This window comes from Gossypium raimondii, chromosome 3, assembly GCF_025698545.1.
Source record: "Gossypium raimondii isolate GPD5lz chromosome 3, ASM2569854v1, whole genome shotgun sequence".
Lineage (NCBI taxonomy): Eukaryota > Viridiplantae > Streptophyta > Magnoliopsida > Malvales > Malvaceae > Gossypium > Gossypium raimondii.
Window position 1 is genome coordinate 53,458,195 of NC_068567.1, and position 25,494 is coordinate 53,483,688.

At 33.6% G+C, this 25,494-nt stretch overlaps 1 protein-coding gene and 1 long non-coding RNA gene across 6 annotated transcripts; both read right to left on the bottom strand.

Moving 5' to 3' along the window:
• Positions 1–3,219: 3,219 nt before the first annotated feature.
• LOC105794698 (uncharacterized) lies at positions 3,220–5,260 on the bottom strand. Of its 3 annotated transcripts, XR_008194534.1 has the most exons (5): positions 5,052–5,260; positions 4,629–4,743; positions 4,129–4,177; positions 3,775–3,990; positions 3,220–3,694 (listed from the first exon to the last, which is right to left on the bottom strand). It is a non-coding gene; the product is annotated as an uncharacterized LOC105794698 (long non-coding RNA). The 3 variants fall into 3 exon arrangements; XR_001134097.2 differs by having other exon boundaries at positions 3,220–3,990; XR_008194535.1 differs by having other exon boundaries at positions 3,220–3,990; positions 4,129–4,196.
• A 9,576-nt stretch (positions 5,261–14,836) lies between these two features.
• LOC105794693 (chaperone protein dnaJ 16) lies at positions 14,837–21,758 on the bottom strand. Of its 3 annotated transcripts, none has more exons than XM_052628528.1 (12): positions 21,287–21,758; positions 20,396–20,519; positions 19,475–19,557; positions 19,269–19,380; positions 19,083–19,187; positions 18,086–18,136; positions 16,200–16,289; positions 16,043–16,103; positions 15,762–15,910; positions 15,630–15,683; positions 15,304–15,526; positions 14,837–15,211 (listed from the first exon to the last, which is right to left on the bottom strand). In XM_052628528.1, exons 1-11 carry the CDS (start codon positions 21,424–21,426, stop codon positions 15,326–15,328), a joined length of 1,170 nt encoding a protein of 389 aa, XP_052484488.1. In that variant the 5' UTR covers positions 21,427–21,758; the 3' UTR covers positions 14,837–15,211; positions 15,304–15,325. The 3 variants fall into 3 exon arrangements, with proteins under 3 accessions (XP_052484488.1, XP_012479439.1, XP_052484487.1); XM_012623985.2 differs by having other exon boundaries at positions 15,995–16,103; positions 21,287–21,757; XM_052628527.1 differs by lacking the exon at positions 14,837–15,211 and having other exon boundaries at positions 15,303–15,526; positions 15,995–16,103.
• Positions 21,759–25,494: the final 3,736 nt, after the last annotated feature.

The window sequence follows — 25,494 nt, forward strand, 5'->3', positions numbered from 1 at the left end:
TTAATTCAATTTCATTTCTTTTAACATTATACTCTCCTATAAATGATTTACATTTAAATTTTGGTTGTATTTAGAATTAGATGAATTTTTAAAATTAAGAATAAAATATCGAATACATCTTTTTCATAAATTAAAATTTATATTTATCAAACAATATGATTATATACCATAATTTTAAGTAATATATCAACATATTTTATAACTTAAATTAATACTTAATTATTCAACTCTATTTTTTCAAGTAGAGTTAAGCTTGAAAACTCAAGACTCCCGCAAAACGAACATAAATTATGGGGCTATCGGATCTTATGCCCTTTAATGCTTCAGCAAAGGATGCCATTACAATAAAGGAAGCAAATAACTTGGGCACATAAAGGAAATGAGATTGTGTGAGAGAAAGAGGGTCTTACCTAGGTATTTATACTTTATCTTTAGATTGCACGAAGCATATTCATTCGTTGGCAAACTTGCCAAATTTGCCATGTTGGCATGATGGTCTGTCTAGTGACCAATATATTGAACACTTTTATCAAAATGTGTTTATTTTTGTTTAATATGCATGATAAAAAATTTTGAACCTTTGAGACTGGGGAGAAGATTATGGGAGAGAATCTCAATTGTAAAGCCTACCACCACTTATGTGTGTTAAGGTCCCATTAAATGCCCCTAACATAACCCTACCTTTAAAACCTATTAATAGTCTATAACACTAAAGAACAGCTAGCCCATACCACCACTTATTGCCCTGAGGGTTCATGAATAAAATGTGTGTGGTAAAACTAGCCTTTCCACAGTAACCATCTACATTTGATATCCACTTTTCTTTGGAAGATTCACTTATTGCTTGTGACTATCTCTCTACTTTATAAGTGTAAATTAACATGAGCATTATTAGTATATACGAGTGATTGTTATAAATGGGACACAATATATACTTTGTAGTCATTGGAGATACTTGGAGCAAGTTCTTTTTATGAGCTTGATGTCGACTTTGATGCAATATGAGCATTGAGCAACAATGATCTATAAGAACTTACGCCTTAATATCCTTTATAGGGAAAATTTCAAACCGAATTCTCCTAACTTTGTTTAACCATTTTGCGTGACAAATCAACTCAATTAAAGATGTAGCACCCCCACACCCGACCTAGTCGTTGGATCTAAATCTGTGACATCACATTACGTTGCTGAAATAACTCAGACTAACTCAACATAATTCTGTCAAGTTTAATTCACATTTATCAATAGCATAACAAATCAATCGTTTAATAAAATCATTCACATGAATTCATAAGGTTTAAGATTTTATTTCATCTAATTACGAGGTTATGCTAAGACACAACCGAGGTTAGGACATGAATTCAAACTCATTTGCCAAAATTCAAGGTTTTGTCTTGAGATGGTCCCCATCTCGAGATAGGCCATGAATTATTTTGGAAATTCTACTTAAAAAATAACATGTCTTGAGACACTAGAAGTTGTGTTTCAAGGTAAAGTCCCTCATGTCTCGAGACTAGCCCTCTCATGTTTTCTTATTTTTGCTTCGATGTTTGGATGTTTTGAGACAAGGGATTCTTATCTCGAGACCTAAAATAGGAAAAATTAATTTAGCTTCGAAGTACTTTAGCCTTGAGACAAAGGCTACTTGTCTTGAGACTAGCTTGCTAAGTCTCAAGACATTAAGCACATAGGAGAACAATAAGGTAAAATTTGTTCTAATTGTCTCAAGATATGTACTTCCTGTCTCGAGACTTAATGGTCAATTAGCAAAAATTACACATTTCTAAGTAACCAAAGCCTTAATCAATTGAACCCAAACTTACCTAAAATTTGCCTCAAAACATAATCATCAAATTAATCTATCTAAACACATTCAAATATCACCAAATCGTAACCTTCAATCATCAACACTTAACCAGTTAATTCACACAATCAGACTAATAAAAACAAGCATATTTAAATAATGATCAAAAGATACAATCCAACCATTATAACATTATAGGCCAACTACCAAAAATGACAAACTATTAACTTAGGCAACAAGCCTACCAACCTAGATACATGTCATATGACCTCAAAACCATATATACAAACAAAATAAGGACGTAATGGTTTCTGAGCTGAGTTGGAGAGTTGGATTCTCAACCAAAAGTTTTTTTTATAGCTTTTATCCAATACTTGTATGCAAAAACAAACAAATTCGTACCCTAAGTAATGGTTACTCAGTGGTGCTAACATAATTCGAATTCAATTATAAACATTATAAAATCAAATATACATCATTTAGCAAGATTATTCATAATAACCAACAACATTTCAAGAATAACATTATTGGTACATATACAATTGAAAATCATTAAGCCATTTACGGCACGTTTGGTTCACTGTAATGGACTAGAGCTATAATTAGTAATTCAATTGGTTGGTTGAATGAAATGAAATAAAATTGTAATAGTATTTTTGTGGTTGGTTGAATGGAATAGATTTGTAATTGCATAAAAAAAACTAAAATGACCAGAGTACCCTTAGCAAAATTTTTTAGATATGATTATTGTTATTAAATTTTAATAAGATTATTATTAAACATAATTTAATAAAATAATAAATAATTTAATTATATTTTAATATAATTATTATTAAATATGATTTAATAAAATATAATTTAATAACATTCTTAATATAATTATATTATATTATATTATATTATATTAAAAGATTTTTTATAAAATTATATTAAAATATTTAAAATATTTTATTTACTACCTTTTAAAATAATACACTAGTATTTGAATCTGCTGCTTCTCAAGTTATATTCATTATAGTTTACACACAACAAATACATTCTAAAAGCTTAATTATTAATGAATTTAAAATCTATAAAAATATTTTTGAATTCAACAAATTCATATCTTTAACTCTTTTTTAATCTAATTTTATTTGTTTAAAATATATAAGAGCCTCCATGATAGTTCTACCTTTAGCCAATCTCACCACCGGTAATGAAAGCTTTCCATGGCTGAGTTTTACAAGCTGATCCAATGTTAGACTTTATGCCTATACCTCTTACCAAGTTCTATACCAAGTAAAAATTGTCCTCAACAAAAAAAAAGGTACAACCCTTATTTTTCCTTTATTAGCAAATTCCATGAAAAAACAAAGAGAGCCTCTAAAAAAATTATGGGGCAAATCAAAGTTACTTCACCTCAATTAAACAAGGAATGAATAAAAACAGTTATCACATTTTTTCCACTTTATTCTTTTTAAAAATGAAAAATCATTGACATAAAAGGGAAGATGGCAACACCATAAAAGTCAACAATAGACTAAAACTTCAAAAATCTTTTTAAGTCTACCATACTCTTACCAAAATGAGTTTTTTTTAAGCTCTTAAGGCTTGAGTGCCAATGCAAGTCCGACCTTAGGGCTCTTATCGATGGACTTTGTATCCACCTCTCTAGAAATGGTAAAGAGGGATTTCGGGCGCCACTTGTGCTGGATGAGTGTGCTTGCCTTACCAGCATGGTTCACCCGTGCCTTGGTTGTGGTTAATGGATCCAATACATGTTGTGTACCCACAGTGATGGTGTTCACATTGGTAGAGAAGCTATGGGTCACCTCAACACCAACAACAGTGTTGGTCGATGGATTCACAATATGGTAGTAAGATGCATTAATCGAATTACCTTTTTCGTTCCTGCATTGACAAACAAGGTATTAAACTTGAGGTTATATCATTTGGAATGTTTAGTAGTAGATAGGTATATAGAACATAACCACATGCAGAGCCAAAGAAGCAATAAGGTCTGCATTGGTGAAGCTCAATCTCGCGTTGCATTTGGTGAAATTCTTAGTCTTCGTGTCGAATGAGATATCAGTACCTAGTGCAAGAACATTTGTTCCAAGCACACCCGATAAGTTCACTATCGGATTGGCAGTCAATCCAATGCTTGAGCTTATCCCAGCATACTCATGCAAATATTAGAGTTCAATCTGGTATACACAAAAAAAAAAATACATGTTCAACAGTATCTCAAAACACATTCTAAGTAACACGTTCTCGCGACAAAAGCCCAAAAAAGAATGCAGTTTCGAAGGATACAAATTGAAATTTGAGATAGAATTTTGTACCTTGCAAGACCTCTGATCAGATACTCTGAAGCCAAAGATTGCCTTTAGCCTGGGTATAGGTTTATCAACTATTACGGTGGTAAATAACTTATAAACATAATGTACTTCAGTACAAAAAACGATTTTCAAAAAGGCTTACAAAAGATGGCAGACATATATATCAACAATAAAGGAATATAAGAAGGTAAAAAAGAAACTATGAACTCAACCAAAGATATCATTCAATTGAAAAGCATTTTCGCCAAATAGGTCAGGTCTCGAGCAGTATGATGTTCTAAACAATGTTATCAAGCATATATTCTCCCAGTTAAATCTAGGGTTTCAAACATAGAGGGGACAATACATGATTACTAATTTTATTATAATAGAAGTTGGATGAAGGTCGAAGAATATATAATAGAGGAAAAAACATCGTATCTAACTTGCAAAAGAGAAATTTCAACCAAGAATTCAAACTTATACATAAAACTAGAAACCAACAGAAGGAGCGGATGAAGTACTTATATTGGAGTTGATGTCCACTTTGATATCAGTTGTAACATTCCTAGACTTCAATTGGGTATTAACATCACCCAAGAAAAGATCACATTTCTTCGTTCCAGCGGAGGTAATTGCCTGAAAATAAAGGGAAAAACAACAAAACAAGGCCAAATTAATTCAAGTTCTCATGGCAGATTGAGAAATCGAACATCTTCCATGATGCATTGTAGTTAAAATATTGAGATAACCATGATGAAATTAAAGAAAAATAGCTGCTAATACAATAAGACATGCATTTTATATAAAATTAAATATGACAAAAAATCACAACTTGGGTTTCATAGGACAAAGCATCTCAAATGTATTCTTTAATAATAATTAAAGAAAACATAATCTAGAGAAAAAAATTTTAAACAAACCCAGAAAATAAGAACCAAACTTACAACACCAGTAGGAGAGCAAACAATCAAGCAACAACCTTTTTTCCCAGTATTTACAAAAAAAATAAAAAAAATACTTGGAGAGGGAGAAGAAACACTGGAGAAGGAAGAGAAGAAAACCCATTAGTCTTGAGCGAGAAAGAATGGTTTTTGGGGATGGGTTTCGAAGAAAGAGAGGGGATGAGGTGTTTAGAGGGGGTGGAAAAGTGTTTAATGTTATGTGTATACGTCAAAGATAGTTTAAAGTAGTTAGTAGTTAGTTACTATTAGTTTACTGTTAAAGCAGTTATCACTACTCATGTATTATAAAGTCAGCAGATTACTCTCTGAATAATAAGTTTGAGAATATATTCTTTGTATCTATAACTGCCCGATTTCGACTCTAATCGGACATAGTGGTTTCGGGATCACAAGTCTGAGTCAAAAAAATATTTTAACATTGTTTTGTGTGTTTATTATGCGCGAATTTAATTGTGTGAAATTTTCGTGTTTTAATTTCGTCGTTTGAGTGTCCGATTAAATAAAAGGATTAAATCGCGTAAAATAAAAATTTAATGGTTAAATATGAAAGTATCTAATTGTTGTTGTCTTTATAATTTGGAGGATTTAAAAAGCAATTAGTCCACCATTAGGTGAGTGGACGGCAATGGTCAAGAATGACCTTATAATATGTGTTATATATTATATTTTAACAAAGGTTAATTAAGTTAATTAATTATTATGGTTAATAAATATTAAATATAACAAATTTAAAACCATGTTCTTCATCTTTTTTTACCGAAACTAAGAGAGAAATACAAGGGTTTAAAGCTTTGGAATATTCGGCACTTACAAAGCTTGATTAAGATCAAGAAACGAAGAAAACAGATTTGGATCGGGGAAAAACGAAAGTAATTGAATAGTCGATCGTGTCCGCTGATATCCGAGGTAAGTCTAATAGCAAATAAACATCATTACATTAGTATATATATGTTCTATAAGCAAAAATATAATGATATGAATTGTATAAAAATGTTAGCCGAATGTATATATATGTTTTGAATTTTATAAGTTAAAATAAAATGTATGAATTGTATATATATATATGTATTAGTCAATGTATATTTGAGTTTTATAAGTTAAAATAAATTGCATAAATTCTATATATATTTAGCGAATATATATGTTGAGTTTTGTAAGTTGAATGAAATTTAATGAATTACATATATGTTAGCGAATGTATGTATTAAATTCGATAGGTTGAAATTAATCATATGAATTATATGTATGTTAGCCAATGTATGCTTTGAGTTCTATAATTTGAAGCTTATAGTATAAAAAAATATAATAACCGAATGCATGTATTGAGTTCTATGACCTGAATTTAATGATATGAACTATAGATATGTTATTCGAATGTATGTTTGCTACGAAGATTGGAATATAATTCGATTTTTGCTGAGATACGGTTATTGAAAAGATTTATATGAGATATAAAGAATATCTAGATTTTCTTATAAAGAATTTTGTGAAAGACCAATTTCATATACGTGGTATTCAGGCTCGATGCCTAGCAGATTTAATGCCGGTGAATTATTTCAGACTTTATGTCTAGCAGGCTAATGCCGATGAATTATTTCAGACTTTAAGTCTAGCAGGCTTAAGGCCGGTGAAATAATTCAGACTTTAAGTCTAGCAGGCTAAGTGCCGGTGATCTGAATCAGGCTATAAACCTAGCAGGCTAAGTGCCGGTGATCTAATCAGGCTATAAGCCTAGCAGGCTAAGTGCCGGTGAATATGTTAAATTAAGTGATTATATGCATTTGATATATATAAATATATAAATGATTTTTGGTTATATATAATGGATAAGTATATGAACATTTATTTATATGTATTTGATGAGCATATAAATGTTTGGATCTATGTGTTTAGTGAATAGGCACATATATTGGTTGTTATGAAAATTGTTAAATATACATGTATGCGTTCGGCACATGTCGATTAGAAGTATAAATGTGCATTTGGTTCATGTAGTTGATAAGTAAAAATATAAGCTTTTGACATATGTATTTGAAAGATCATAGATATGCATTCGATGAAATGCAAATGATAAGTATATTAGAAATTAGTATATGCAATTAATGATTATGTACAGAACTTGATTATAAGCATATAATGTTTATACATATGTTCGTTTATATGTATTTTAGATATGCTATAAACTTACTAAGCTATAAAAGCTTACTTTGATTGTTTTTGTCCATTTGTTTCATAGATAAAAACCAAGCTGCAGACTCGGGGATCGTTAGCGAAGATCATCACTCTATCTACTATCTCGGTATTAAAACGTTTAAATTTTAACTTATGGAATGTATAGGCTAAATAATATTTTGGGAGTCGTACTTTAATGTACTGTATATATATAATTAATAGCCTTATGAAACTAGCTTATTTTTCTTACGGTTTAACTGAACTGAAATGTTGTGTTTTGTTATAAAAGGTTAAAGTAAAATTTATAATTATACTTACTTCATATTTGACTAATTTAACATAAATGTTAAATTCTTGAATTCTACTGAATGTCTGTGTTAAGTTGCATTTTATCTGGTAATGCTTTGTAACCCTAATTTATCGACGTATGCGGGTTAGGAGTGTTACAGTATCTCAACATGGTATCAAGAGCTAGTTTCTTGCTGTAAGTTTTTTTTCTCTTCTTTCCCGCCATGGTCACAGAAGGTGACGGTGTTCCAACAATGGATACTCATTTGCATTCATCAAATAATGGTGAAGATGTTTACTCCCGTGGGGCTGGTAATTCCTCTTTGCGTACGATTCAGTATTTTTCTAAACATGATACTGTGAAACTTGGAGAATATAATTTCTTGTTATGGAAACATCAACTTCTGTTGATTCTTGAAGGGTATGGTCTTGAGGGATTTGTTCTTGGAACGGTGTCCATTCTCTCACCCTTTATCTCAGGAAGTGAAGATCAACTTGTTGATAATCTTGAGTTTCTTGTTCACAGAGGCAGAATAAGTTTTTAACCTCCTGGTTGTTGTCCATAGTTACAGATGACATCCTGACTCATCTCACAATGGCCAAAACAAGTCTTGAAGTTTGGACTACAATTGAACGACAGTTTGGAAAGAAGTCCACCATCAAGATTTCCAACATGCGTCATTCTCTCTACTTGATCAAGAAAGGGAGCCTTACGGTTAAGGAATATCTGTCCAAGGTGCAGCAATTGATTGATGGTTTAACTGCAGCAGGGAGTCTTGTTAATGAACAAGAATAAGTTAGTATCATTTTATCTGGTCTTTTCATAGAATATGAATCTATTCGTATCTTTGCTTCGGCAACTCCTATTTCTCTAGACTTGTTAGGAGAACTGCTTCTTGATTGTGAAGCACGACAGAAATCTCCTTAAATGATATTCCGCTGCAAGCTAATTTAGCTTCTAGTACAGATAGTTTGGATCTATTTGGAGCTTCTTCTCGTGGATTTCAGGAGTCTCTGCAAGGTCCGAGGGGACAAGCCAGAGGCTGGTCTCGTGGAAAGGCTCGTAGTGGTGGACGGAGCTGGTCACGCTCTAGACCACAATGTCAACTATGTGGAAAGATAGGTCATATGGTTCAGACCTGTTATCATCGGTTCAATGAAATTTTTTTTAGGATAGGCCATGATCATTCGGTGCAGGTTAATTGTTATCAACTTCATGAACAAGGAGTCTCACCTTCTTCTTCTACATGTTACTCTGCTCCTCACTATTGTGGGACAGTTTATCCAGTCTTGGTTTCACAAGTCAGAATATTTCTTGTGGTTCAACTTCTACCAACATCGATCAGGCGTGGTATCTTGATTCAGGGGCAACAAATCATATCACCCCTGATCTATCCAATCTCCAGGCTTCTTCTTCTTATACAGGTACAGCCCAAGTCTCGATAGGAAATGGTGAATTAGTTCCCATACATAATGTAGGTTATTCTACATTGATGGTTGGGTCTAGACTATTATATCTCAGAAGTGTTCTTCATGTTCCTCATGTTTGTAAGAACTTGCTGTCAGTAGGACAATTTGCTAGGGATAATAATGTATATTTTGAGTTTCACTCACTGTTGTGTTTTGTGAAGGACATACAGACAATGACAACTCTACTGGAAGGCCGCATGCATAATGGTCTTTACAGGTTCGATGTCTCTCATGGTGATTCGATCAAAATTCCTTCAAAGTTAATTGGTGCTCAGAGTTTTAGTTCCGCTCAACTCAACAATGCGCAGCTTATTTCATCATCTGCTGTGATTTGGCATGCTAGGCTGGGACACCCTTGCAATAATATTTTGAGTCATGTGTTACGTACTTTTAATGTTCCTTTCAAGCAAGATAGTTTACCTAGTGTGTGTTCTTCTTGTCAGCTAGGAAAAGCACACAAATTGCATTTTCCTCATTCAAAAACAGTTTACTCATCACCGTTTGAACTTGTAGTTTCTGACGTTTGGGGACCAGCACATGTGAAATCCAATGGTTTTTCCTACTATGTATCGTTTATTGATATCCACAGTAGATATACTTGGCTCTATTTGTTAAAGGAAAAGTCTGACGTTCTCAAGTGTTTCACTCACTTTTATCACTTGGTCAAAGTGTAGTTTGGCTACTCTATTAAGATGTTTCAAAGCGACTGGGAAAGGGAATATCGGTCTCTCTCGAGTGACTTGTTTCGCCTTGGGGTTCAACATAGGGTCACATGTTCACACACTTAAGAACAAAATGGAGTGGCAGAAAGAAAACACAGACAGATTGTTGATATGGGCCTCACTTTATGTTAGGAAGAGCTGAGCTTAGTGCCAGATTTAGTACTCCCTCATAAATTTAAGATGCCTGAATTTGAAAAGTACAATGGGACAAGTTGCCCAGAAGCTCACATCACCATGTTCTGCAGGCGAATGGCGGGTTATGTTAACAACGACCAACTCTTGATACATTGTTTCCAAGACAGCCTTACTGGGGCAGCATCCAAATGGTACAATCAGTTGAGTCGTGCCACGATTGGTTCATGGAAGGACTTGGCACAATCGTTCATGAAACAATATAGTCATGTGACTGACATGGCTCTTGACAGAATCACTCTTCAAAACATGGAGAAGAAGCCGAATGAAAGCTTCAGGCAGTACGCACAGAGATGGAGAGAGGTTGCAGTCCAGGTTCAACCGTCGCTCTTGGAAAAAGAAATGACCATGTTGTTCATTAACACCCTGAAGGCACCGTTCATTATACATATGTTAGGAAGTGCCACAAAAAGCTTTCCTGACATAGTCATGAATGGTGAGATGATTGAGAACGCCATCAGGAGTGGGAAGATTGATGCGGGAGAGAGAACAGAAGACCGGCCTCGAAGAGGAAGAAAAACGAGGTGAACAACGCGGGCACGTACAACAAGGGTTACTCGAAGTCAGTAACAGTGAGTCAGCTAGGAAAGGTGGCTGCCAATCAGCAAAGCTCGTCGAGACAGGAAGTCGGTACAAGGCGAAATACTGAGAGGCCCCAATTCACACCAATTCCTATGTCGTATAGGGAACTATACCGAAATTTATTCGACGCACACGTAGTCTCCCCTTTCTATCTGAAGCCCTTGCAGCCCCCATATCCCAAATGGTACGATGCGAATGCACAGTGCGACTATCATGCGAGAATAACAGGGCATTCTATAGAAAACTGTACGGCCTTTAAGAAGTTGGTTGAAAAGTTCATTGGTATGGGTGTCGTTAAGTTTGATGACTCGACCAAGGTAGAAAACCCATTACCGAATCACACTGATGGTGGGGTAAATATGGTGGCTGAAGACAGAAGAATCAAGGTAGACATTGCGGATGTAAAAACTCCTTTGAGATGGGTCTGGAAGGAGATGGTGAAAAGGGGACTAATCGTCTCAGAAGGAAGTTGTGAAAAGAGGGAAAACTACTGTGAGTTCCACCATGAAGTGGGGCATGAAATCCAGGAGTGTACGGGGTTCAGAGCCCTGATACAAGGTATGATGGATAATAGGGAGGTGGAATTCTGTGAAGGAGTTCAAGAGGAGAGTTATGTATGCGCGTCAGAGTTAGCATTGGGAGTCCCGAAGGCTAACCGTCCTGTGGTCATTATCTCGCGACCTCAGAACAGTGAGATTGGGGCACGAATAACACCAAAAGTAATCATTCAAAAACCGGTTGTGTTTGCATATAAGGATAACAGGAGGGTTCCTTGGAACTACAATTGTAATGTGACAATCCCGGAGAAGGAGGATGTAATCAATAAAGAGGAACATGATGAAGGAAGGCACCACGAACAGATGAAAGCACGAGTAGAGCCAATAGGAGAAGAAACAAATGAGAAGAAGGGCTCGTTTGACAGGGGATGAAGTTGAATGGGAACCCATGACCTTTCCTCACTTATCTAAGACTTTTGTATCGGGAGGATTTGTCTATCAAGGAATGCTAGGGGTCAGAAGTATTAACACAGAGTTAGAGAGTATTCACGCTGTGTATGAAGAAGCGACGGGAAGAAGAGCTTTGCCAGATGTTAGTCCTTACGAGTAGGGAAGGGCGCTAAACAATTGGACTGCAGAAGAAATACCTGTAGTTTTTAGGATTTCCTCAGAGTAATGTCCAGAACACCCTTATTGCTTTTTAGCCTAAAAGTGATAAGGATTCTTTTGTGAAATAGGCTCATGTAAAAATCGTTATTTTAATAAAGTTCATGTTTTCAGTCATTTTTGGAGCAAATATTTCTTTCCATAAGAGCAGTCATTTTGAATTTCCCTCAAACTACACTTGCATTTCATTCATGACCATATTGCACCAAACAAATTCCTGAATCCATATTGTTTTTCATAACAGGTCTTACAATATCAATGATACGAATATCACTCTTACAAATTCAGAATCTCCTTTTGAACGAAACATGTGTTTAGAGGGGACGCATGATTTTGAAGATGTCGAAGACTGTTGTTTATCTCCGGACTTATTGAAAATGGTAGAACGGGCCGAAAAACAAATCATACCTCACAAGGAGTCAATAGAAATTGTGAGCTTAGAGGAAGGGAAAGTAGTGAAGATCGGATCTGATATCTCTGCAAAGACAAGACAAGACCTCATCAGACTACTCCAGGAATTCAAGGATGTCTTTGCATGGTCATACCAAGATATGCCTGGGTTAAGTACTGACATTGTAGTCCATCGCCTTCCTATAAGAGAAGATTGCAAGCCAATACAGCAAAAGCCCAGAAGAATGAGGCCTGATATCGTGTTGAAGGTAAAAGAGGAGGTCCAAAAGCAGTTTGACGCCGGATTTCTGCAAGAAGTCAAGTATTCTGAGTGGGTGGCCAACATCGTACCGGTTCCAAAGAAAGATGGAAAGGTACGAATGTGCGTGGATTATCAGAATTTGAACAAGGCTAGTCCAAAAGACAACTTCTCATTACCCCACATCGACACATTGGTAGATAATACGGTAGGCTATTCATTGTTTTCCTTCATGGATGGTTTTTCGGGATACAATCAGATAAAAATGCATCCTGAGGACATGAGAAAGACTACGTTCATTACGTTATGGGGAACGTTTTGTTATAAAGTGATGCCGTTTGGATTAAAGAATGCGAGAGCGACATACCAGAGAGCCATGGTAGCTTTGTTCCATGATATGACGCACAGGGAGATCGAGGTTTATGTGGATGATATGATCGCGAAATTCAGAACGGAGAAGGAACATGTGCAGGTCTTGAGAAAATTATTCTTAAGGTTGAGAAAGTTCTAGCTCAAACTTAATCCAGCGAAGTGCACTTTTGGGGCCAGGTCAGGAAAATTGCTAGGCTTTGTGGTCAGTGAAAAGGGAATCGAGATCGATCCAGACAAAGTGAAGGCAATACGAGATTTACCTCCACCCCGCACTTAGAAAGAAGTTCGAGGATTCCTCAGAATACTGAATTACATTGCTAGGTTCATTTCACAACTAACCGAGAAATGTGACCCTATATTTCGTCTTCTGAAGAAACATAATCCTGGTACTTGGGATGAAGAATGCGAAGAAGCTTTTAACAAGGTGAAGCAGTATTTGTCTAATACTCCAGTGCTGTCACCGCCTAGCCCGGATAGGCCCCTGATATTGTATCTGACAGTATTTGATAATTCCATGGGGTGTGTGCTAGGCCAACATGATGAAACGGGGAGAAAAGAAAGGGCGATATATTATCTCAGCAAGAAATTCACTGACTGTGAAATGAGATATTCGCCTATTGAGAAGTTGTATGGAAATTGCGATTCATTTCACAACATGTTTTATGGTAATTGCTCTTTTAATTTTTTACATTGATTATTTATTAAATTAACACGTGTCAACCAATAATAAGGCTGCTTGTGGCATAAATACAACTCAAAATTAGATTGAAAGCAACATTTTGATAAAATGAATAAATAAATAAAAAAAATCTGAAACTCATCCAACTGCGGAATATTAAAATGGTTTGACTTTTACATGAATGATGTTATTTTGCTTTATCATATTAATGTAGCCACCCACCCATTTGTGTAGTACAAATGCCAGCGAATGCGTACTTGGTTAAAAATTAATGATGATACCTCTGACATTTTCAAATTAATTTAGAAAACTCGTACTTAAGAGATTAAACTTGGACGAACCATCAAATTTAAAGCCAAGTACAAAAGATAGTACAATTCTAACTTCTGCCGTTACGAACATGCTGCCTAACCTATTTAAATCCATCCATCCGCTAAGACATTGTTGGAATTGAAAATATGGCATCTGCGGTTACAACAGCCATCTTTGCTGCATTGCTCATCATGGTTGTTTCCGCTCACGAGGGGCACGACCACACACCTGGAATGGCCATGTCTCCGGGACCAGCGGCCACTAATATGGGCAACATCTTGGCTCCAACTGCAGTGATGGGGGTATTCCTTGCTTTGATTGTTGCAGTTTTGGGTCCTTTAACAGAATAATATTTAATATTGCAGTGTTGTTTCGGATTTCTTCGCTGGTCTCAATTAATGTTTTTCATGTATTGCTTCTCATTCCGCTTCCCTTTTCATGTATGAAAATTTCATGCGTTCCAATTTATTAAAATTGTTGTTCGACTTTCATTAAGAAACAAATGTATGATCATTCAAACGAGCGTACAAGACTCAACTCTCATGTGATATTCTTATTTCATTATTAACCAAATAGTTGGGATTTGGATCCCCTCAACAAATTACATCTTAACAATACAATTTCAGACTCAAGTTTTTTTTTTTTAACAAATTCGTCCACTGATATTAAATCAATTAATTGTAATTACTAAAAAATAAAAAATAACAATAACAATTTTATTTTTAAAAAATTAAATGCAGCTAAGAAACTACCCTTGATAAATACTAAAAATTAAACCAACTCAACAAATAACTTTATTTTTTTCTTGTTGAAAGCCGAAAGTTTTTGCCGTGGTTGTTATGGGGTCACGTAAGTTCAATGCAGTTCCACCGTGAATCATTGGCTACTGGAACCACCTGCGCTGTGCATAATACCTATATATTTACATTAAATGAGGATTGTATGAGGGAATAACCTCGTTTGGCCGACCAATGAAGCCCCTTGATATTATTTTAGAAGTCAAAATAACTACACTCGAGAATCTAATGGTTTTGTTTCCTTGAAACTATATTTTGTTAACTCATTACTGTATTTCATCTAACCTTAGTTGGCTTCTTCGCATACTATGCCACGACAACATTCTTCATACTACATAACCACACTACGATAAGTAATCATCTTCGAAGTTGAGAGAAAATTTAGTTCTGGTGAGGGATGTCAATAGGTCGGGTTTGGGCAGGAAGTGTATTCTACCTCCTCGTCCTGTACCCTGATAAGTCCACAGTGTTGATCAATGGGGGAATCTTACGAGTGCTCTTGTTGAGAACAAGCGGATAAATTACAAATAAGAGCCAGAGAGAAAAAAAAAACTAAATAAAAAGGAAGAAGAAAGAATTTTACAATAACAACGAGTTACTGTCATCCTTGACGTGCTGAAGAAATGGTTAACTTCTATCTTAACCATCTTCTTCACATCATGATCAACGCACAAATGTTGAACCAATGCAACAAATGATGGGTGCAGAAATTGATGATTTGTAATTTGTGCAGACTTCTTTATCCTGATATAACATTTGGCACGGTTTAAGCAATCATAACTATTCATCAAAAAAGGGCGGCAAGCTTTTCTTAGAAAACAAATCCCATACTGTACCTGTTCAGCATGGCTGCTTTCTCTAGTCAATTTTTAAGTGGATATTATACCATCTCTTCTTCTTAGTTCTATCCCTCGTAGAATGTTTCCTGTCTCTCACTTCACCTTCTTTGGCCTCCCTGGAGACACCCTTACTCCTGCTCCTACTTGAACTTCTCTTACTTGGAGGAATCATCGTGTAGGAAGCATGAATCTCATTCCTTTGTTTGAGAAGCTCATCAATCTGCAAAACCCGCATATAGGATTTGTCCAAGAAATTTATCCATTTACCTATGAATATCAATTCTCACGGAGCTTAACTCATAATTCCCACAAGATTATCTCACCTCTTGCATTTCCTTTGTGTATCTGGTTGTCATCTCTGTAAATTGTGCCAGGACCTGCAGCAATCAACATGAATATCAACAAGAACAAAAGTTAAATACTGGCACACACACCACATTTGTGGAAGCAGATACCTCTCTGTATTCAGTTTCAAACTTTGACAGTTCCACCCTTTTGGAGAGAATCTCAGCTTCCACAGCTCTAAGGTTCTCTTTTTCCTCTATGAAAGGGGCCGTACAAATAGCTTCTATAGTGTAGCTTACACTCTTGAAAAAGTTGTCACCTAGAAAAAAGGGTAGTGAGTTTCATCCATGCATGCGAATCAACTAACAGGAGATTTGAAGGGCATAGTAACAAAGGAAAAAACCATAAACAGCAAAAAAATGTGTGCCCGGTTTTAATTCAGTTATTTCACATGGTTGAAATCCATCCAGTTTTTTGAAGAAAGCTGTATCTGGATCCTTTGCAGCAGCAACCTGCAGTGAGGCATGTCAAAACCAGATTAAGGATGACAACAAGATCAAACTTCAACTTGAAGCCCAACTATGTCATATTTGTAAATAGTCACTCACTGAGTTGACTGTTTGATCCAAGCGATAGACAGGGAAGCCAAGAAAATACATTCCAGCAGATGTAACTTTTCCTGTTTTTGCACTGTCCTCCTACACCAAAAAGAAACAAACTTACCTTCAACAGACAGTTAAGTAACATATGCACGATTTAAAATGAGGCCCAAGAGCTTAAAGTTTTAAACAACTATGCTACTAAGGCTTCAGTTAAAAAAAGAATTTTCTTATCAGAAGCACCATAAGAGATCACAACAAAGCCATGTCCCAGACAAACCAAGTATATTGACATTTTATTACTGCACGAAAAGCACCAAACAGTTCTAAGAAAGAAAAAGAAGGTAAGAGGAAATGAATAAACACATGAAAGTGAGAAAAAGACAAAGGATAGGATTACAAGTTTTGCCTAATTCTCCACAATGTTCTGAAAGGGGATAGGTGGAGCATAAAACAGAAGAGGTAATTAAACACAAAGGTAAGAGAGATAGTTTTTACAGAATTCTCTTGCAGATGATGGGGGAAAGGCCTAAAGTTCTATGAGTTGGGAGCTTGCTTTGCGCCAACCTGCTCTCTGGAAACTTGTCCTATTAATTTATCAAAAATCAACTGTTGTTGTCTAGAGATGCTTTTTCTTTACTCAATATCGTCAAGGGAGAAGACTTAAAATTGTTCTAGAATTAACTTTACATAGCAGTTTATGAAACAGAAAATCTCCATGTTATGCAGAAACAGAACAGAAGAGCATTGAATTTGGAGATTATAAGACTTAGTTAAGGCTGTAAATGAACAGAGCGTTCAATGAACAGTTTGGTTTTTGTTTGTTTATTAAGCTAAATAAATGAACATGAACAAGATTTTGAGGATCATTTATTAAACGAACTGAACATAAACAAAGTTTACTCAGTTCATTTATGTTCATGAACAAGCTCGTCTTTGTTAGTGTAAAGCTCATTTAATAAATCATTTAAAGCTCGTTTATTGTTCCATTAGTATATATTAATAAAAATATTACGGTTTGTATGCTTTTTTATTTATAAAATAATTATTAATATTTATATTTGACTATTTTATATCTAAAAAATAATATATATATATATATGTTTATTTATTGTTGGTTTGTTTATTATTACATTGTTCGTGAACATGCTCAATTATATGTTCATGAACATGTTTGAGAACATGTTCGTTTAATGTTCACAAACATGTTTGTTTAACTTAAGCGAACGAACACGAAAAAAAATTTTGAAATTCTTAACGAACACGAACAAACTTAAAAATAAACAAACGAACATGAAAAGAGGTCCGTTCGTATATTATGGTTTGTATGCTTTTTTATTTATAATATAATTATTAATATTTATATTTGACTAGTTTATATCTAAAAAATAATATATATATATGTTTATTTATTGTTGGTTTGTTTATTATTACATTGTTCGTGAACATGTTCAATTATATGTTCATGAACATGTTTGAGAACATGTTCGTTTAATGTTCACAAACATGTTTGTTTAACTTAAGCGAATGAACACAAACAAAAATTTTAAAATTCTTAACGAACACAAACAAACTTAAAAATAAACAAACGAACATGAAAAGAGGTCCGTTCATTCAAGCTCAATTCATTTACAGCCCTAGACTTAGTGATAGTTTATCTGAAGAAACTTGCTATGCAACAGTACACAAAAAGTGCATAACTCAAAAACTTTAAGGCTTTGCTTGGTATGAAGAATGGAAAAAATGAAGATGGAAAATTTGTTAACCAAATAGTTAGGATTCATAACTACTTTCCTACTTCACAACTTAACCATTAAATTAACAAATTTTACATCCTTATCCTTCATACCAAGCAGAGCCTAGAAAGAGAAAGGGGAAGGAAGGGACCACATTACCTGCAGTGCAAGGCTTAATCCACCATTCTCTTCCAGATCAAAATACAATAGCTGCACAAAACCAATCCATTAAGAAAACAATGAGTAATTATTGATCCACCAGAAAAGGATAAAATATTATACTTCATTTTGTTTTTCGTGTCTCCTGTTAAACCAGACAATTAGTTAGTGACGTGTTCTTTTTGCAGTACAGTCGACACAAATACATAAGAAAAGCGTATATAGTATAAAAGTAGTATATGTTTTTATTTCAAAATATTTTGAAAGGGGAACAAGCCCAATACGATTGTCCATTGGATCTGAATAAAGTAGGCAGTTCTTAGCAATTCATGCAACAAAAGTTAAATGTTATAAGGATCCTGAAAGCATAAATTATTTTAATAAAAGGGTTTCAATAGAACTCAAATGAAACTAAACTGAAGCAGTGACACTGGAATCAATATCAAAATTAATACTGCCCTAGCCCGCAAATTAAAACTACAGAAAGAAAACACAAGCACATGCCTCAATAAAATTATCAAGAACAAAGATGCATCTATCTATTCATTGGTACTTAACTAAATACCGTCAATTGACCATGAAAGAGATGAAATACCAGCTCCAGCATTAATCCTCTGTGACTTAAAGTAAATGCTTCAATTGTTCTCAATAAATCAAACCTTATATCCTAAATCAATGAAGCACTCACAGGGCATGGTTTCTTTCTTCTATGGAGAGAAGGGGAACCTTAAATTTCTTAATGTGATGTAAAGGAATGTACTCTTACTGTTTAAATCCCTTTTCTTAAAAAATGTTGTGGCTACTTAATTTCTACTGTTACCACATATTGCCAAAGGCTCAAAATGGGTACAGTTCAACTTTTGTTCATTGGTATGGTAATAATGAAATCAATCTCAGTTTCTATCAATGTCAACCACCCCAACCCCCACCAAAAAAAAAAGGTTTGCATCCGCAGATGCTGTTGAATCAACCAGTTTCTAACTCATTGTATATCTACCTTGAACTTGCTTTTATCAGATGATTGTACTCGGCAAACAAACCCATCTCTTGCTTCCTCTTCTGTTATTTCGACAGAGTAGAAGTGAGCACATTGTTTTTCAACCTATAAAGGTGCAAGAAGTTCAGTGACTGAATAAAAATCAGTATAAAGTACCAGCAAAGAACAGGAATCTAATCACCTCACCTTCCTAGAAACAGGTTGCCCCAGCAGAAGTGTCTGGATGGTGACCACACCATTAAGTGCCTCCTCCAAGACAGTCGCAGATACAGTGGTCTTAATAGGCACACCGAGTTTGCTATGTATAGGAATTAGTTAAATACATACCCAATGCATAGCACTCATAAAGGCACAGAAGAGTTGGAAATGTTAAATAATATGAAAGGAGTTACCTAAAAAGTGCAGCAAACATGGTGTTCACAGCCCCCAAGCTTGAAAGATCTAGTTCCAATTCTTGGTTTTCAGCTTCAACAGCCTGTTGAAAGGAAAGAACATCATGATTGACAAAACTCCATGATTCATCAATAAAATCACATTTTATGGTGCACGATGGTGTTCATAAGCGGAAGCATGGAACAACTGACTTATTAACAGCCTCTGTGTACAACCTAAATAAGTGAAACAGTGAGAAAGTTGCAGATAACGATGATGCTCCGACTCGTCATTTTCTCTAGAATACCGTGTTTGACACATATTCGAACTAGGTATAGGATTATAGTCATGGAAGTCAATACCGTTCTGGTCCAAAACTAGTACCAAGTAATTTAAGTTCCATTTCGGTCAAAATTTTGGAGTGTCCAGTTTGTTTCAACCAATACAGGCCTGTACCAGTGCATATTGTTGGTACAAAATTTTTATTTTTAATTGTCCTAACCATTTTCTTTTTATAATTACATTATAAAATAAAATATACTATATTAAATTAAGTTATTATACTCAATTAAGAATTTTAAAATTTATATTTGCATATACACATATTTATACATATGCAATTCAGATATACTTGAATATAAATATAATATCCATTATATATAAAGAAATATCTAAAAAATATTAATAAACCCGAAACGATACATCAAAACACACCGACATAGGTACAAACTAGTACCAGAAAAAATGATACATCCACTGATTCAATACTGACAACCTTGGTTATAGTCCTCCAAAAACATGAAATATTTTTAAAAAAAAAACATTGATAATACCCATGTCAGATCCCTATCTAAAACTTACCCACGAATCCAAGTAACATGGGCAGATAACCATTAGCCTAAAAGTACTTCAGACATTAACTGCATGAATGCATATCTCACCTCAAAACCAGCTGTATCATACTGGTGTCTTTTATCTGGATCAGACAATATATTGTAAGAAAATGTGACCTCCTTGAACATATCAGCTGCAACAGGATCATTTCCATTCTTATCAGGATGGTACCTGAAATAGCCCAAGAAAGCAAGAGTATAATAGGAGCTTAATTTGTACAATAGAAAGAAATAAACAACATGCAAATAATGAATGAATCCAACCATCTCAGAAGTAGTCAAAGTCCTGAATAGTATGTCCCAAATCAGATTTTTCATTGTCTAAAACTCTTTGCCTAAGTGAAAGTGTGAAACCGTCAAGGGCAAATAAACAATTCTTTAGGTTCATGTTGGAAATAAGCCCCTTCCAAGGTGCACAATTACCTTTGTCCTCGGAATACTTTTGGCAATTGTTTATCTGTTTGTTTGACCGGTTTTCTAGATAACTAACTAGGTATCATAACCAGTGCTATTGCCCCATCCTAGAACTCGTTACAAAATAGAACCCCTACGCTGAATCTATCAAATGGATAAATACCCGATTCAAAAATCTGATGTCTGGTAAAGTCCTCGACAGCTACTTGGTCTTTAATGATACAATGACTCTCCTACACCCTACCAATAAAGGGCAAAACCGCCAAACCAAATCCCAGACACTCATCAAGCTCTAATAATCATTCCCAATTTGACTTCCAGATTAAAGTCCTAAATACTTATTCTCCCAGTATACTCCATTTATGCGTGTGAGTTTAAGCCATAATTAACCAACAATTATCACTATGCTCAAGTTAGTGAACCCTGATCTATTATATAGTAACTGCTAAAAACTTTCAAGAAAAAAGACCGAGAGTTTTAAACATCTCAAAACTTTCAACTTATAAGTTGAAAAATTAAACATACTTGAGAGCCATTTTTCGATACGCGCTCTTGATTTCCTGATCCGTAGAGTTCCTCGAGACTCCAAGTACCTCATAGGGATCTCGACGAAGCTGCTTCGCCATTCCGTCGTTTTTCTCCGACTTGGATCGATGTGGCGGCATTTTTTAAAAACACCACCAAAAAAAGTACGATAAGGGAATTTTCTTCTCGGTTTAGTTTTTCCTCTCAGGAACCCTAAAAATCCAAAAGTTGAACTAAATTCTAAAACCAAATGAAAATTGTTTTCCTTTTGGTTTCCACCTCATTTCAGCGAACTACAACATTTTTTGGGATTAAGAAAGGCAAAGAGAAAAAGAAAAATAAAATGAGTCAGGTGCATTGAGAAGAGCAGAGAGATAGAAGAAACTCCATGGGACCTCCAAGCTGAAGCTTCGGAGGAGAGAGAGGAGACAAGGAGGGCGAAATTTTGGAGGTGAAATGGTAATATTTCTTTCTTTTTTTTGGTTTTGTAACTTTTAGGAGAAAAATTATTGAGAAATCAAATCCTACTATTAGGATTAGATTTAATTTTGATTGGACTTCTAATTTGTTTAGTTAACAATTGTAATTAAATGTAAATTGAATAAAATAATTTTCTTTAATCAGTTTTATTAATAAGTATATTTTTAAAAATTAATTAATCAAATAAATTATAATTAACTACGTTGTAATAAATTAATGAAAAAGTAGTTGAAATGGTCCAATGGGAGTAAAAATTGTCAGGAGCATTTGAAATATTTCGTTTTTAAGCAGAAGAATCGTTTTCAAGTAATGTTATATTAATCAAGATTCGATTGATTGGTATGAGGTTTATCGACAAAAAAGAGAAATCCAAAATACTCCTTATTAGCTTTTAACTTTATTTGATTAAATCAAAGCAAAATAGACATGATGTTATTATGTCAAGGTGATTGGTTTTTGAAAAATAGAAGGAAAATGTTGAACTGGGAAAAAGGCCGGAGCTTGATTCGCATAATCAAAGATGAATTTAAGTATGTTGTAAATGGGTCCCACTTTGCAATTCTTTTATTTCAGGTTTGAAAGATTAGAAAATTTTGGCTTAAAATTTTTTTTATCTGAATAAACCCTTAAACTATAATTAAATAAAATTTTAAATCTGGTTGATATTTCTGTAGTTTTCATATGTTTTAAGGTCCGCAAATTAAATTATGGATTTAAAATTGAAAGATATATTCAAGTTGCATCAACTAGGTAAAAATAAGATTAATATTCTAAAGTTATAGATGTATACATCTTTTATTGCCTCTGATAAAATTTGAAAAGGAAGATAAAACATATGGATAGTTTGAATTTGTCAAACACATTAATTTAATTTTAAAGATGTTTGTATCTATAGCATGGATTGTTTGAACTCGTTTTTAGCCCTTCTAATTTTGTTTTGGTATTTTTCATACCCGTTTTACGATTTATGTTAAGGTTCATAATTGTTTCTCCCAACAATATCATTTCTAATTAGGGGTGAGTATTTGATCAAGTCGAGTTGAATCGAGTTCAAAAATTTCGAGTTAATCGAGTTGACGAATCCTATTTTAGCAACCGAATTCAATTTAAACTTTTTTCAAATCGAGTCAAATAATTTTGAGTCGAATTAACGAATCTTATTATTTATACTCAATGTTCCGTTTATATGGACCTATTATTTTACAAATAGATGAAGTACAAGCTTTTAGATTAATTTTGAGTAAAGGAAAAAAAGGAGAGTGAGGCGATTTGGGAAGGAAAGTAACACTAATGAGTAAACATTTATCAAAATAACATAGTTTTTCCTTTTAATTTAATAGTTTTGTCTTTTTTATTTGGATTTTCGGATAACTCGAATTAAGGATGAGCGTTCGATTGAATCGAGTGAAACTGTTTGAGTTAAATTAGAAAAATTAATAATGTTAAATTAAAATCTTGTACAATATAACTGTTTCCATGTTAGAACACAAAAATTTAAAACTTTTTTAAGCAAAATAAAAAAAAAGATATTTTAGTATGATAAACTTGAATAATTAATCACTTATTTAGATTCCAAAATTATTATTTTATTAAATTTTTATATTTTTTAGTTTTTTTAAAAAATTATAATTTTTAAAAAATATAAATATTAGAATTTCTATAAATATTTTAAAATTTAAAATTTATTTTCAAAATTTGAAAATTACTTTGATTTTTTTGTAATTTTTGTTGAGAGAGAGACCGATTTGCTTATTTTCAAAATTGACAAAGACCAAAACGGTATTTATACTAATCTGTTGTTCTAATTATTCGAATTGTAAAAATTCAACTCGACTCGAATTCGAAATCCGAAATTTCTTATTCGAGTTGACTTGAATACTTCGAATAACTCGATTCGATTAACTCGAAATTTTTTTTTTGATTTTTTCGAATTGAATCAAATTTTACTCAGCCCAATTTCTAATGTTCAAACCTACATTCTCTCATTAGAAGTGCAATATGTCTTATTACTACACTCAACAATTATTAATAACCCTCCTAAATTTTAATAAAATTATTTACTTTTTGGTATAATCACAAGTGTCTCTATCTGTTTTACAGTTCAAAACTAAAATTATTTGAGTCGGGTGGTATTCAGGCAAAATCTTCCTAACAATCACACTCTAAGATTCAGACTTAGTTCAAATAATCTAGAAATAAATCTCTTTTCAATCACTTGCGGATCCAAAATGATAAATAAAAAAAAGTTATTTATTTGTGTTTAATAGTAGTTTAAAAACAGTACCAAATATTGTTTGAGTACAAAATTATATTTGATTGGATAGAATTTGTTGGAAAATTAGAGGATATAGAAATCTATATGAAATCAAAGGAATGGTGAAAACACATAGAATAAAGTTGGAAAGGTGAAAAGGTGCTGAGTTTTCCATTTCATTTTCCCTTAAAAGTATAATTTACACACAAGAAAGGAATTGATGCAAAATAAATAAAGAAAGAAAGAATTACAAACATCACAAAACTTGCCTTTTTATAAACCTTCCTTTTAATCTTAACCACAAAATTGTTTTGTCCACTCAATATCTACACAATTTCCACCTTTCTTTAGTAAACTTTGGCACGTATATTATTTTAATGCTTTTAGAAAAAAATGTTCCTTGCTTGATCTCTTTAGGTACCATATTTATTTATGGTATTATTTTAAAAACTAGATTAAAAACATTGAAGTTATTTGTCACTTATAGTACTAGTTGCAGATGGAATATCGTTCTCAATTTGAATCAATGTTAGAGATGGATTAAGGAATATATGGGTAAAAGTTTGACTCATATTTTTGTATTAAAAGTTGAATTGATATTTTAAAATAGGTAAATAAATCTTTGTATGTTAAATTGATGAGTAAATTGATCCTTTCTATTAAAATTTTCATCTATTTGTATTGTTAAAAACTGACGTGATTGATAAAATAACTCGACAAAATACCAGAAATGGATAAAACTTTTAACGAAATGATCAATTTAATCAAATATACAATAGGCAAAATATAATCCTCCTTAGTACTTTTACCCCACACATGTAGTACTTTTACCCCACACATGTAAATAGAAAAATAAACGCGCGTGGATTCATATTTTTCTACTTAAGTAGCGAAGATATATATTGAAATGATGGAATTTGTGGTGTTTTATGATTAACAAAGCTTTGAAATTGAATGTAAGGAGGGGTGTAAGTAACTTGGACCACCAAAATTTCTATTCACATGCTGATTGATGAAACTGGTAGTCTAATCCAATTATTGGCTCTACCCTTTTCCACTATATATACCAACTGCATTCAGCCCTACTTATTATTTTTTAACATTCGGCAAAGGCAATGATGTGGGTATCTTTTATATAAAGTTAATTGTTGCAGACCTATTTAACTAATTTTCTAAATTTAAATGTCTATTTAATATTTGAAAAGGTATTCACGAAAATATTAAGCTAAGCCTATAAAATGGGAATGTGATCATTATCAAAGGACAAAACTGAATCTGGTTCAGTCCATACAAGCTTCCGGAGAGATTAATCAATGATTTAAGATGGACTGATTTATCATTTTATCAACAGAGGTCGATCTTTGGGGAACCAAAATTCAACATTTTATCAATAATTTAGTATAAAATTCTAATTATTCAATCTCTTCAAGATGAATTATGTTGAGTATTTTTTCGTTGTGTTTCATTAAAAGAG